Source organism: Gallus gallus, chromosome 3 (genome assembly GCF_016699485.2).
Source record: "Gallus gallus isolate bGalGal1 chromosome 3, bGalGal1.mat.broiler.GRCg7b, whole genome shotgun sequence".
NCBI lineage: Eukaryota > Metazoa > Chordata > Aves > Galliformes > Phasianidae > Gallus > Gallus gallus.
In genome coordinates, this window is record NC_052534.1 from 81,717,470 (window position 1) to 81,731,407 (window position 13,938).

The 13,938-nt window shown below is 33.9% G+C and overlaps 1 protein-coding gene across 49 annotated transcripts in view; it reads right to left on the reverse strand.

Annotated features, from left to right (window-relative positions):
- RIMS1 (regulating synaptic membrane exocytosis 1) overlaps window positions 1-13,938 on the reverse strand; it is a 298,940-nt gene that overhangs the window by 98,322 nt on the left and 186,680 nt on the right. For 22 of the 49 annotated variants that reach the window (XR_006939005.1, XR_005858215.2, XR_005858214.2 and 19 more), the window contains 4 exons: window positions 10,248-10,310; window positions 7,055-7,168; window positions 6,508-6,597; window positions 1,326-1,409 (listed from right to left, as the gene is read on the reverse strand). The exons of 4 other annotated variants lie outside the window; for them this stretch is intronic. Coding sequence is in view for 41 of the 45 variants with exons in the window: in XM_040697585.2 (XP_040553519.1) it covers window positions 1,326-1,409; window positions 6,508-6,597; window positions 7,055-7,168; window positions 10,248-10,310 (351 nt within the window). In the remaining 4 variants the exon portion in view is untranslated. The remainder of the gene's footprint in view (window positions 1-1,325; window positions 1,410-6,507; window positions 6,598-7,054; window positions 7,169-10,247; window positions 10,311-13,938) is intronic. 23 more of the 49 variants (XM_040697606.2, XM_040697604.2, XM_046939698.1 and 20 more) reach the window with 3 other exon arrangements.

Consider the following 13,938-nt stretch of genomic DNA (forward strand, 5'->3'; position numbering starts at 1 on the left):
GAAGAAAAATTACTTCTAAAATGTCTAAAATATACAAAGTACATTTGCAAATGGTTAATAACCATCCCACCAAGGGGCTCAGAATCAACGTTGGTAAAACGCCAAGAAATGCTGTACCTAAATGGCCCATTTTGAAATAATGTTTCACTACCTAAGTTTTATAAGTTTTACAATTTATAATGTTGTATTACTCTAGTAAAAAGAGAAATGTTAATCAAACACAGTTACAGGCTTCACAATCTTTCCAGTTTGTATTAGTTGAATACACCCAGCATCAAGCATATAAGAAAAATTAGAGTACAAACGTAACTACTGATTCCTGAATCAGTAACATTCTATTCCTGAAACGTAACATTCTATTCCTGAATAGAATGCAACCACTGGCATTCTAAGTAACTGAAAAAGTTTCATTCATCAACCTGTCTTACAGTTTTAAGAACAGATTTGTAAGAGTGTACACAAGTATGGATTATTTACATCTGTATTCTATCATTTACTTTAACACAAAAAAATTTTGAATTTAAATAACAGTAGAAATTATAATGTCTGCTTAAAACACAATATAACCAGGAAAGAAAAAAAAGATTAAAAAAAACCCAACAAAACACTGCCAAAGCAATGAAGCACCAGAACTGACCTGAGTAGAAAGGCCATGATCAGAAAAAAATACTGTGCTTCTATTAGTTATAGTTCACATTCGGTGTAAAAATGTATCTGAAGCACTTGTAGCTTTAACAAAACCTACCTTCTTAGGAAAACCTGTTCCATGATGAACATCCTAATTTAGGACAGAGTTTAAAAGCACTGCCAATTGCTACATACATCAATCAGCAAGTAATACAAAGACTTCCAACATACCGTGGCTTTTTTTTTTTTTTTTTTTTTAATTAGGAACAGTTTGTTTAAAGAAAAAAAGAAAGATAAAAAACAAAGGACAATAAAATTAAACACCTAAACAAAAACAGGCTCTACAACAGGTATTTGTCATATTATAAAGCACCACAGTCAAAACACCACCACCATTTACAGAAGCAAGTGAAAACAGACTGAAGAACATTAACAGATGATATTTTGTTTTATTAGACATCTGATTAAATGGATTAAATGCTCAGGCAAACAGAAAATTTGTGAAGGTGTTAATTCTAGGTGCTTTATAACAGTTCGATAAAATGCAGAGATGATATCTAAAGCTGCTATTTTACTTTGGGCTTCTGGAGTTTAAAGGTCTATCTCCACAAACATGCATACTTTCAAATTTCAGAATACTCCTCTAAGAGTGCAAGATGCAGTAAGACACCTTTCAGCTGGGAGGAATTGCCTAGTACCTGTCATCCTCCGGAGATGCATGCTGGATATGAATCCTGGGACTAGTAGGTCGTCTCCTCTCTAGGGAGGGGGACCATCTACCCCTGTTTGCCCGTTCAACAAAATAGGAAAAAAACAGGACATTTAGTCTGTGATAAAATTAAATATATGGGACTTGGGACTGGAAAAATACCCCACAAAGTAACGGAAGAGCATCACAATATTTTTTTTTCTAATTTCCAGGTATATTATTATGGCTGCTCACTGCAGAATTATTTCAGATGACATTGAGGATGTGTTTCCAAAAAATCAGAACTTCATCACATTAATCTAAGCCTTTCACACAGCGTACCATACATTTTTAAATATTCTCCAAAGCTAGACTATTTAAAAGCCAGCCATTCCCATAGAAAGTTGTAATTAAAAAATAGAAGAGTTTCCAAAAGAGCGTACAATATTATTTTCTATTGACCACTGGCTGCTATATTGTTGAACTAATCCCTTCTTACTCTTTGCACTGAAAAATGCATCCTTGGTAAATATATAGGAGCATGAATTACAAGAAAAATCCAAAGGCATAAAGTGACCCTTTTCTGCAACACAGTGAGAGAGTCATCTTCTGCTCCATTCATCTGCCTATAGAGATCTCTTGCTTTGACTGTAATGGATGTACCACGTGCCTACTAATAAAATGTTCAGTACATTTTAAGAGCTATGCTTTTGAGTAAACTATCACAAAACTGGTACGACCATGACTGTCACAAGCATTTCTTTCTTCATATTCTGTTCCCTTTGACTTTTTCCTAGCAGCAGCAGTGACTTTTCATGTGTCAAGGACTCTCACAGCAAAGTAGTGATAAATAAACCAGAGCTCTTGTTTCTGTGACAGTGTGGCAGCATTGCCTACTCCCTAATAAATTCTGTTTCAGAACCCGAAAAGTTAAAAGATGAAAATAACAGCTTTATAGAAGTACATTTTTTATTTAGGTAACTTAAAAGTACCAGTGCAAATACTAATTTACAGTTAATTTAATAAAGCTAACAATACTGTATTACGTACACTAGTGTCTTAATGTGACTTTTTTGTTAAAAATTTGATGTAGTCTACAATAATACACAGTGTACTATAGATTGACATTGCTTTTGTTTTTGGTGATGTTATGGGGTTCTAAGGGTGTAGATGTAACAATTTAGAAAATCAAAATTGACTGACTAATTTACAAAAGCAGTAAAGTGTTTAACTAAATGCTGCACAGTTGTGTAACAGTCACTTTCTGAGGCATCCTTCCAGTCCGTGTAATAAGGAAAAGGGTTTGATTTATGCAACATGCAAATAACAAAGGTTTCAAGGAGATTAGCATCACTTGAACACACAAGGTAGATCTACTGGAATTCTCAAGAGGAAACAGGTTGTTAGCAGTTAGTTTCTTTTTCTCTCCAAAGCAGGAGTCAAAGAAAATGTTAATGCATCAGTGCACTCAAAGCCCTTAATATGCTGATATCCACCATAAGTATCAAATAGCATTTGATAGAATTAACTAGGGCATGCAGTATGATCTTTGAGAACATGCTCTTTCTCTGAGTTTCAATGACCATGAGTGACAGTAAAAAGCAGACAAACATGCAATAACCTATTCCTTTACATGTTTGAAAATAACCGAAAACACAATGCATTACATACCTAATGCAAGCAGTTATTTTACTCCACATATTATAAAATATAAATAGTGACATTCAACATTGCTGTTAAATTCATGCATGCAATATGAACACCAAATGCTTCAGATTTACTAAAATAAAAAATAGAAAATTTACAGTGAAATCAGATCAAGTCTTTAACGGATCAAATGATTCTTTTCATCAAACTTTTCTGTTATCTACTTACGAGTTTAGCTTTGTATCTTGTTTGAGTGGTAGTGACCAGCTGAATATTAAAAACACTGGGGATCTTTGAAACATTTGAATTCCTACTTCACCTCGGATCAAGCCCAGCAGAGCTGCAATGCATTCTACAGATAGGCAGAGTCTGTTCTACATGAACTCATTTGAACTCATTGCTTTGCTGTGCTGTTCAGTTTTACTTGCTCAGAATTCCACTACCTACACCTCTGAGGACCAAAGCATACAAGTGTTATCAGTCTGTACAACTAATCTTGTGCTACCTGCTGTTACATAGAATAATTTCTTGGAACACAAGAAATTTAGACAATCAATAAGACATACTTGATATTAATAAGTAACTGTCACTGGCTACCATCTTAAGTATCACTAGATCATCTGGGGAAGGGGCTATAATGATGAGAAACGACAGGCAAATTGATTCAGGACACGTAAATCCCATGCCTATGTGCTTTCTTTATTTGAGGCTGGTGATAGTGCACAAATATCTCTGGTTTAAGGCATGATACACAGAAGCAGAAATTTTGAGACACGGTGATGACAATGAAAAATCTTACAGTAGCAGCAAAAACTGCTTTTATGGGTTTGGAAGGTATTATTACTAACTTGTAAACTAATATATGTCTTGTTGATAACCATGAACCTTGACAAGATAATTATTTTGACCAAAAAAACTAAGAATTTTTTCCTATTTTTTCCTAGAGAAGATATAATGCCACATTTATACTTTGAGGATAAAAAGACTAAATTTTAAAATAAAATCTACAAACCCATTCTATGAATTGAAAAAAAATAAAACACCACAAACACAACCATAAGTGCCTTCAACATAGCTTCTACATACATAATGAATAAAAAAAAAGCTGTGCTTCAGAGATTGAGCTTCACAAAACCCTTGTGTTTCTCTTTGTTAGAAGCAGCACCAGCTACACCTGACAGACAGTTGTTACATCTCTTATCACAGAGTATCCAGTAACAAAGCCTAGAAAACTTTTCCATATTATCTATTGGAGCATTTTATTATACTTGCTTTCAAAAAGATTTTTCCTAATGTTCCGAACTGTTCTAACATTTTCCAGTGTTGTGCACCTGTAAGATAGATAAGCCTACCATACTGTAATTTTAGTGCCTTACTCTTGTCTTGCTCAGCGCAGACAAAAATGCTTTCTGTTTTCCTTGAGCTTAATTATTTGTTCTTCCAACTAAGGACTCCTCTGTCATTACATGCAACTGATGAGTAACCTCATGCTAAAGTGTAAGTGGATACGTTCAACAGTGCAGTATGAGATCTCCTAAAATAAGTTTCCTCAAAACTATAATATCAAATTGGTGATACTTTAGATACTAAATATAGCATGTTCCTGCAAAAATTAGGCTGCATTAGGAAAAAGTAAGTATATCTATGTCTAAAGAAAAAGAAATCCCTGTTGACAATACTCTGACAAAGCCACACACTTTATTATTTGCAACAAAACCATCATGGAAATATTCAACCTGAATTTCATTAAAAAAACAAAAACAAACAAACAAACAAAAACCATCAAAAAAGAGCTTATCTGCACCCCTATAAAGGATGCCAAGCCAAAAGAAAATTCTTGGTCAACCTCCAAGATTTATAAGGCAAAGATATACAATTCTTGACAGTTTTTCTGGATCTGGACCCGAGGCAAACTGGCAAAAACTGATGTCAGTAGAGGCCATTAAAAGAAACCAAACACCTCTCTTTATGAACAGCACATGTTAAAAGCGGCAGATTCTATTCATTGGCTTGTGGAGAGATGTTGCTGGAGATGAATCTAAGGACATAACAGACCTAATTAATGTCAGTAACAGATACAGCTTTGAGGACAGTATTTTAGTTAGATAGTTCACCACTGCCAGCTACTGTTCATTGAATATTCAGCTTGATGGCTGGCATCCTGAAATGAAACTACAAAATGTATGCTACCTACACCCATACGTTATTGCATTAAATATCCGCTTACGCATTAATACAGCTAGATATATCTACACACATAGTAATACAATGCTACAATACTTTTTCTAAAAAGTCTAGAGTGGTATCCTGTGTTTTAGTGGGGAAGGCCTTGGTTGCTTTTATTTTTTATTTTTTTGCTGACTAGGCATACATTGTTATGGTATTTAGTGCTTTATCTTAAAAAAAGAGTGAACTAATGTAGATCTACTTGAAATATTCCAGCAAGGCATGAGTCAGTTCTGTGCAATAAGAGCACAGCTTGAGAACAGCAAAGTTGCAATAAAAGAGCAGTAGGATTCTGGGGAGGAGGGAAAGGAAAATTCCCCATGCATTAAAAAACAAGAGAAACCTCCTCAGAGAAAGTTACTCTCCCAAAATAATAAAGTGATACAACAGTTTTCCTAACTATATTGTACATTCACTGAGAAAGTAACTTGATCTTAACTGCCATATTAGTTTGCGCTGAACTGATGTAATTATGTCATAGTAGATGGGAGTTTACTATAGCCTTAAGCAAAGCTAAAACCTCAGCCTAAAATGGTGTAAATATCAACCAAAACCAGAAGGTGCTCAAAAATTCCTCTGTGGAACAATCCCATCTGCCAAACACATCAATTATATTTACTTCATCTAGCATTTTGAACCAAGATGTTCTACTATAAAGGTTTAGAAAACATCCAAAAAATGCCTACACAATTTAAGTAACAAAACAGTCTTTCATGTAATTGCAAACTTGACTTCTTAAGCCTTAAGTGAGCCTTAATATTATCGTCACAGAGTGGAAAAAAAAAATCTCACTGCAGTGACTAGCCTAGTAATTGCAAAAGCAGATAAAACAGATCAGATTAAAGAAGCAATGAGGTTTGGCTGGGTGTCCTATAGAAAATATGTGGCTTTGAAAACTACAGTTCTGGATTAAAATATGAGAGTTTTGTTGTATAATTTATAAATTATGTCACTGTCTCATTAGCGGTCCACAAAGCAGGCAAGAAATAAACATAATACTTTTTAGCAAATGATGATGAAGATTAACAATCAAGTGATACTTGTCAAAATGCCCAACACTGTAATGCTATTATCAGCATACTGAGGACTTTTGCAAACAATGACATCAGCTTGAACTGAAACAAGGAAAGAAGCCAGAAGCAGTTATAAACTCCAAGACACAATTTACACGACATACATGAATATAGGATCAAAAATGTCTACAAATACCAAAACAGACATGAATGTACAGGAATGTAGAGTACTCATATAGAGAAAAACAAAATGTAGAAAGACCACCAGCACAGATGACAAGAAATTTATAAGTTTTTATTTTATACCTTTCTCGTTCTGGTGAATGCAAACTAGTATCTGGTCTCAAGCAGTTGGTACTAGCACTCCTAGCCCTGTCAAGGGAGGGCTGTAGTTCACTAGTGCCAGTGCATTGCATCCAATGGTAGAAGAGAAAGAAAAAGAAAACAAAGAAAGGAATACAATGTTAGATATTAACTCATAAAATAATGCTCTCTTTACAGAAAATGTAAAATCACAATGATTTAATTAAGGAAAACATAAAAGAGCTGACTGGATGACAGAGCCAAGTTTTGTTTAGAAAATAAAATCAAATAGAAGACTGCTAAAATATTCTTGCTAAGACTGTTGAAATGTTTAAAACTGAGGGAGACAGAATAACCACTGGCAAAAGAGTGGAATGTGAAATACCAAACAATAAATCTAAATCCTTATTAACAGCAGTAAGTCTTAAGCCAACATAAAAGGATGTGATACACTATATATGATGTGAAATCACTTAACAATGAAGCTCATTAATTCTGTAAATCCATCTTGGATACAAACAGGAGAGCGTATTAATCCTTAGTTTCTTACCTAACCAGTAGATCATCTCCAAATTTCGGAATTCGTGAATTAAGGCAATCACGAAGGAGAGAAATATCCTGTCTAACCACTGATTTGGTCTTAGCACATGCAGGAAGAGTTGAGCTTTGTAAATTAAAATTATTTAAACAAAATAAAAATAAATTTGACATGTAAGAAAAATCACACACAAACAAAAGAACACAACAAAGACAAAGCGTGCAACATACAATGTTAACAGTGAAGAAAATTGTGCATAATATAAAGTGTTTGTCTTTTATATGCAGGGGTAATTTAGAGTGTATGAAGTTATTTTAGGAAGAAGTCCCTTAACTTATGTTTATCAAAAGCATATGAAACACTGTTGTTCATTTTTTTTTAATACATATATGTATATATGGGAAGACTACTTCATCTCTAAGAAGTCATTAACTACTTAAAGGGGACTCTAAGTACTTCTTACCTGTATAGGTTCCAATGAATACCATTTTCTAGTAAAGGCATCTTGGGTGGCAATGTTTTATAGTGCCTAACAGAACTTCTTGAAAGTGCAAAAAGAAAAGAGGACAACACAAAAACATGCCAGAAACAAAAAGACAGGTGAAAGTAAAGCAAGATTGACCAGAACTTAAAATAAACACATAATATTCTACTACATGTAATATTTGCATGAGGAGATTTCTTAATGTACGTTCTTCTCAATTCACCTGCTGTGATAGCTACCTGGGGGACAATTTTTTTAATTTATTCTTATTAGTACAGCCCATGAATTCATGACAATACTAGTATAGCTCAGACACTGTTCTCTTAATGAAAGTAAACTAAATTCCTACTACTGAGATTTTTAATTAAAATATACAAGCTCTTGTAAAGGATTAGGTTGCTATTTATTTGTCTTAGTAATGCCTTATTTAGACCTACAGAGACTTTAACTGAGACATGCTTCCATAGTTAAGCATGAAAAGCTTGCCAAAACAGTGATATGTAGTACCACAAAGACAGTTATAGACATACTTGCATCTGGCATTTCTGAATGTTGAAGTTTTTTGGAAGTGGTATATCAGCTTCAAAACCTAATTAAATATTCTTAATAATCATACCCTAATTAAGGGATGTTTAGATATTGTGTTGAAGAACATGGTTTAGCAAGAACTATGGGTGATATGCGAACAGCTGGACTGGATGTTCTTGTAGGTCTTTTCCAACTTTGGTGATTCTATGATTCTACAACAAATCTTGACTTTGTAGTCTGGACCATCTCATAATAATATTTCATCTAGCAATCTGTAAAACTTCTCTCTCAAATTATGCTGAAGCTATTTCAACAATTAAATCATTATTGAGCAAGCTGCCTAGAAAACAGGACTAATCCCCTATAATGCTGTCTTTAACATGAATAAATGACAGGTCACTATGACTGAGAAAGAAGGAAAGACAACCAGTTTGCAGATAATTTTTTTTTTCTTTGGAAGGATTTTTCTCACTATATAGCCAAGAACAGTATAGGTCTCAGAGTTGCATTTAAAGGTCAATCTATCTTGCCTCTATGCTCACATTCAATATATTAATAAAAATAACATTTTGTTTTATTATATAACATCAGTGTAACTATTATTTTTGTTTGTTACTTTAATAGGTTGCTACTTAAATTTGTTACTTCAATAATTTGGGATAACTTGTTCCTTTTTTTTGATCATAAACAGGAAAGAGACCAACTTTTTCATATGGTCTGATATGACACGGAAAAATGGTTTGAAACTAAAAAAGTGGAGATTTAAATTACATATCATTGGGATTTTTTTTTCCTTAGAGGGTGGTGAGATGCTGCCAAGCTTGCCCAGAGAGCTGTGGATGCCCCATCCCTGGAGGTTTTCAAGGCCAGGCTGGATGGGGCCCTGGGCAGCCTGACTTAGTGGGTGGCAAGCCCTGCCCATAGAAGAGGGTCAGAACTGGTGAGCTTTAAAGATCATTTCCAACCCAAGCCATTCTATGATTCTATAAGAAAATACAAGCAAAAATTAGAACAAGGAAAAATGAAGAAAGGGCTGCACTCTCTGAATTCAGTGTTCCTCTGATCTAACTACGTAGATGCCCATATGCAATTTTTGGTTAGCTGGTTAGCTACCAGACTGCCTAGTGGATTTGTAACACAATTGAAAATCCACAGCAGCTGGGCAAAGAGCAACAAAAGCCCATCTTACAATACTTACTTTGTGCATCAAGTGGGAATTTAAATTCTGTCACTGCAAAATTATAATGAAAATTATAACCTTTATAATCTAATTATTAATAAAAAAGCACATGTAGGGGGTAAAGCTATGGAGAATACAGTAGAACGAAAAAAGCCATAGGAAAGAGGTAGTGAAAACTTGATATTGTATGACAATAAACTGACGTAAAATAACAGGGAGTTCAGTAAGTAACTAAAACCTAAAATGTTGAAGTTTTTTGGCTGAAATATGACAATTAAATTACTTATATTTAAATTTAAGTTTTAATGTAACAGATGCATTGATGCTCATCATTATTTTTTTTTCTTAAAGGTAGATTTGCTTGATTATGGTAGTTATGTTTAGAGCTGGGAACAGCTGAGAAAGAGAGGTCCAAACCCTGGGATGATACATTTTTTAGATTGAAGATGAGCACAAACTGAAAGGTTTAAGCCTGGATCAAATTATTAGCACAAATTCAAAAGGAAAAACTAAGTATTATGAATTTCCTAAAATCTGGGGTTGTGAGAAGGATGTCTATAAGCCATGCCCTCCTTCATCCCTATGCTTTTCTCTTCAAATTTCTAAAGTCAGCATGAGATTAGGTGTCACAAAGAGTAAAGATTGTTGGCTTGTGCTTGGCTGTAATACATAGAAATGGAAATAAAGGAAAACATAAAAACAACTGGAAAAAAAAAGTCCGAAACCGTAACAAAACTTCCATGCACTGGTGATCAGGACTACTGTGATTGGACAGATAATCTACCACAAAAAAATAGCAACTGCAAAATTAGCTTTAGCTGCGTTAGCCCTTACTACTGATGTTCACAAACATATATATATATATATATGCATCTTGAGCTGATTCAAAACAAAAAAAACAAAGAATAACTGACATCTGAACCACAATGTACTTTGAAGGTCAGTACTTACTGGATGCTGGGCACACAAAGCACACACAACTAACCAGAAGTGTACCAGATTCCTGTATTTACCTGATGGTATGTAGGCACTCTGCACTTCTTCCTCGTTTTGCTCTGGGCAGCATAAGAAGCTCACTGCACAGACAGGATGGGTGGTGAGTGAAACAGATATAATTATGACGCATTAGATGACATGGGTTATGCCAATGAAACACAAATGAAAACCAAAAAAAAAAACCAAGAAACTTTCACCCAAATTCATAGCCTGCTAATGTTCAAACCCAGACTGCACTTCTCAAAGAATGTGAGCCAAAAAACATGCCTGCAATAACCACACTTTCAACCAAATGCTTTCCCCTAGTTTCATGAGGTTTCTTCCATTAAAATTCAGTACTGATTCGGAGTTCTTCATGACAAAAGCTGTCTCCATAAATCATTTACATTTCTCTAATAACTTCCTTTCTTATACATCAAAAAACTACAAAGAAATATTTTAGAAAAAAAAGAAAGGTGACTGTTTTTCTCTAAGCCACAAAAGAATACAAGAAAGAAGGAGTGAGAGTTTGTTACTTCACTGCAATCCAATTTATGGGAAGAGAAAACCCTTTTTGTCCTTCTGGGAAAAAGAAAAATATGTGTTAACTAGAAATATGTTTGGACAAATAGAAGTTCTGACTGATAGCTCTTTACAGTATTGTGCAATGTAAACCTAACAAAGAAAAATTGCTAATCAGTCATCAGATTTTTTGTTTCTTACTGTTTCCAATTCAGAAAATCAGCCAACTAGTCTATTGTTCATTTAATGCAACTGAACACATGCTAGCACCAGAAAGATGGTAAAATTAATACATATTTATGCCTATGATAAGTGTGATTATGATATGAAGCATCCCTTGACTTAATCTTGTTTTATGCACTTCAATATGATCAGGAAGACAAAGTCCCAACATTCCACAAACTATTGTAAATACGAAAGTAAAGCTAAACTTCATGGAAACATGCTATTTTAAAATAAGCAGGGAATCATATGAAGTACTGTGGTGACAGAGAGAGAAAAGATTAGAAAATAAATAAAGTAGCAGTTGTTCAGTGTTTTTTGTGCTTCATACCATTATAAAAAGATTTAAATTAATTGATGCAACATAGGTAATATTTCTCTACTGTTCTGAAATAGGAAGACTAAAATAATGGCTACTAAAATAATAAAACACTAGCCTGAATTAGATGCAGCAAAAGGTATTAAAGGTGAACTGAATTGTTTTTTCTTTTAAAGAAAAATTTCCATTCCTAATCCTAATCTTAGAGCACTAACAGCATTTATATGCAAATTTCCAAATTACAAATACATATGTATAAGGAAAAGAATACCATTTTCTGCAGTTACTTCAGATATTTGAGATTTTGTTGCAAGAACTGAGGAAATTAGCATAAAAACACTACAATCATGAAATGTTATGCACTGCTTAATTTTCAGAGACAGGAATCCTTCTGAGAAACAGGATAAAATCTGAAAAAGAGTAGTTGTGAAAGGTAATTTGGTAATACTTATTCTACTTTTGCTAAGCCAAAGGATATCTACTGAAATGCACCCATGGCAAACCGTAGTATTTCATCCAGAGAAGGAGTATAATACAGCAAATCCACCATGAAAACCTCAAATTAAAATGACAACAATGCACAAGAATCCCTAACAGTAGATTATTTACAATGTAAGATGGTACTGGAAGTTCTACGTTAAACTAAAGCTGCTTAAGAGACATTTAAATTAAAGATTATTATTTTAAAATAAGAACTTTCTAATGTGAATATTTAAGAACACAGATTAGCAGATTTATTTAGGAATAAAATAAAAACTGAAATGGGGTACCTCCTTGAGAATCAGATGATGATCCTAAATTGATAGGAAAGTATATTGCTCAGTTGGATTTCCTAATATAAAGTTTTCCTAAACAGTTTTATATATGCACATACATATACACATATTTATACACACATATACACATGTGTGTGTGTGTATATATATATATATATAAAAGAATACATTAAAAAAATGTAAAGTGAACTGATCAGTTCTGCTGGGAGTGTACCATACTAGATGCTTTTGTAAGAACCTATCATAGATGTTTTTACAAAGGGTCATTAAAAATATTCAATATTAAATTGGGACCACCAAGATCACTGAGAAAATCATCAGAAGTAATGAGCAACTGCAACTTCTGTCATGCAATTATCAGAAAAATACTCACTTTTCAAACCAAGCTTGGTATCTACAAGAATATACTTGTTTAGATGATGGGTTCAATAAATGAATAACATAATACTTGCACTAATGTTGATACTAAGACATTGTTCTGGTACTAATATTGAATATTTACTTTTTTATATCCTGAGATGTGAAAGATACTACCAACAATGCGACTGTTGGCAGCAATATAAAAATTACAGGTTGAGTCTGATCCACTCTGTGATTCTATTTATTCATGGAAAGACAACGAAGCCTGCAAGAGTTAAAAAGTTTCAAGAACTGAAGACATCTGGGGAAAAGCAAATGGGAAAAAAAAAAAAGAAAAAAAAAAAAAAAAAAGAGAGAGAGAGACCCGAGTGCACAAGATTGTTCCTGAGGAAAGTAAGTCCAGGGAACCTTTGATTAAATCCTGCAAATCCTGTAATCCATGTGCATCCTTCATGCCTGATCTTTTAAACTTCTGAAAAGCGTCTTCTGAACCCTGAGAACTGAAGACTATTTCCTATTCATCTGAATAAATTCAGCAGTGCTTTGCCACTGCGCTCTTTCTGATGGCTCATCTCTGAAAAAGCATCAGTGTATCTCCTCTCTCCAAGCTTAATTCATGTATGTATTGCCATTTATACCACGTTTTGAGGCAATAAGATAAATCTGTATGAAGTCAACTCTATTTCTTTCTTTCTAGTGATGAAAGCTACTTTTAAATGTCTCTTCCAAATCTGTTGAACAAGAAAGCTATCCAATATTTTCAGGAATACTTTGAATATATCGCTGCCTATAATAAATAACAGAAAACATTTGCAACAAGTGGAAATTTCTTGAACTAGCTTAACTATAAATGCAATGTTGCTATAGTTAAAAAGCATTTCAATTCACCTCTAACAGGAAATTCACTACAAAAATCCAACTTAGACAATTCTGTATATACTTGCCAAAAGTAGGACACTGAAGCAGTATCAAATAAATGATTAATTCTCATACATAAGTCATGACAAAACAAACAAAGAAACAAACAAAAAAACAACAGGCAAGATCATTCTAATTTTCTTCCATTTTTTGAAGATATACCTAGATAACTGAAAACAATGCCTACTAGTAGAGAACATGTTCTCTGAGGCATGTAGCGTCTTCATATATTCCAAGGAGTGTCAAACATCAATGATTGGAGATTTTTTTTTAATTACAAGCACTGTAACTATCCTTCCTATGCTTGTATACTGTACCGAGTTCACCAAAATGTGATATAAAATTCTGTGAGACTGAAAAGGTAGCTATCCAAAACATTCTCATTGGAAAGCAAACTGTAGCATTCAGCTCCCACATGGTAGGAAGTCATCCCAGTGTATTTCTGACTACCAGAACAGACAGATATGTTTCTGTGGTCTCTGCTACAAGACTTGTTAGGAAATACACGTAGATTTATGGTTTTCAAGCAGATCCTCAGGGCACGTGTTCATGAAACAAACAGCACAGTAGTCTAGGACAAACAACCAGGAACCATTAGTCCAGACACCTACT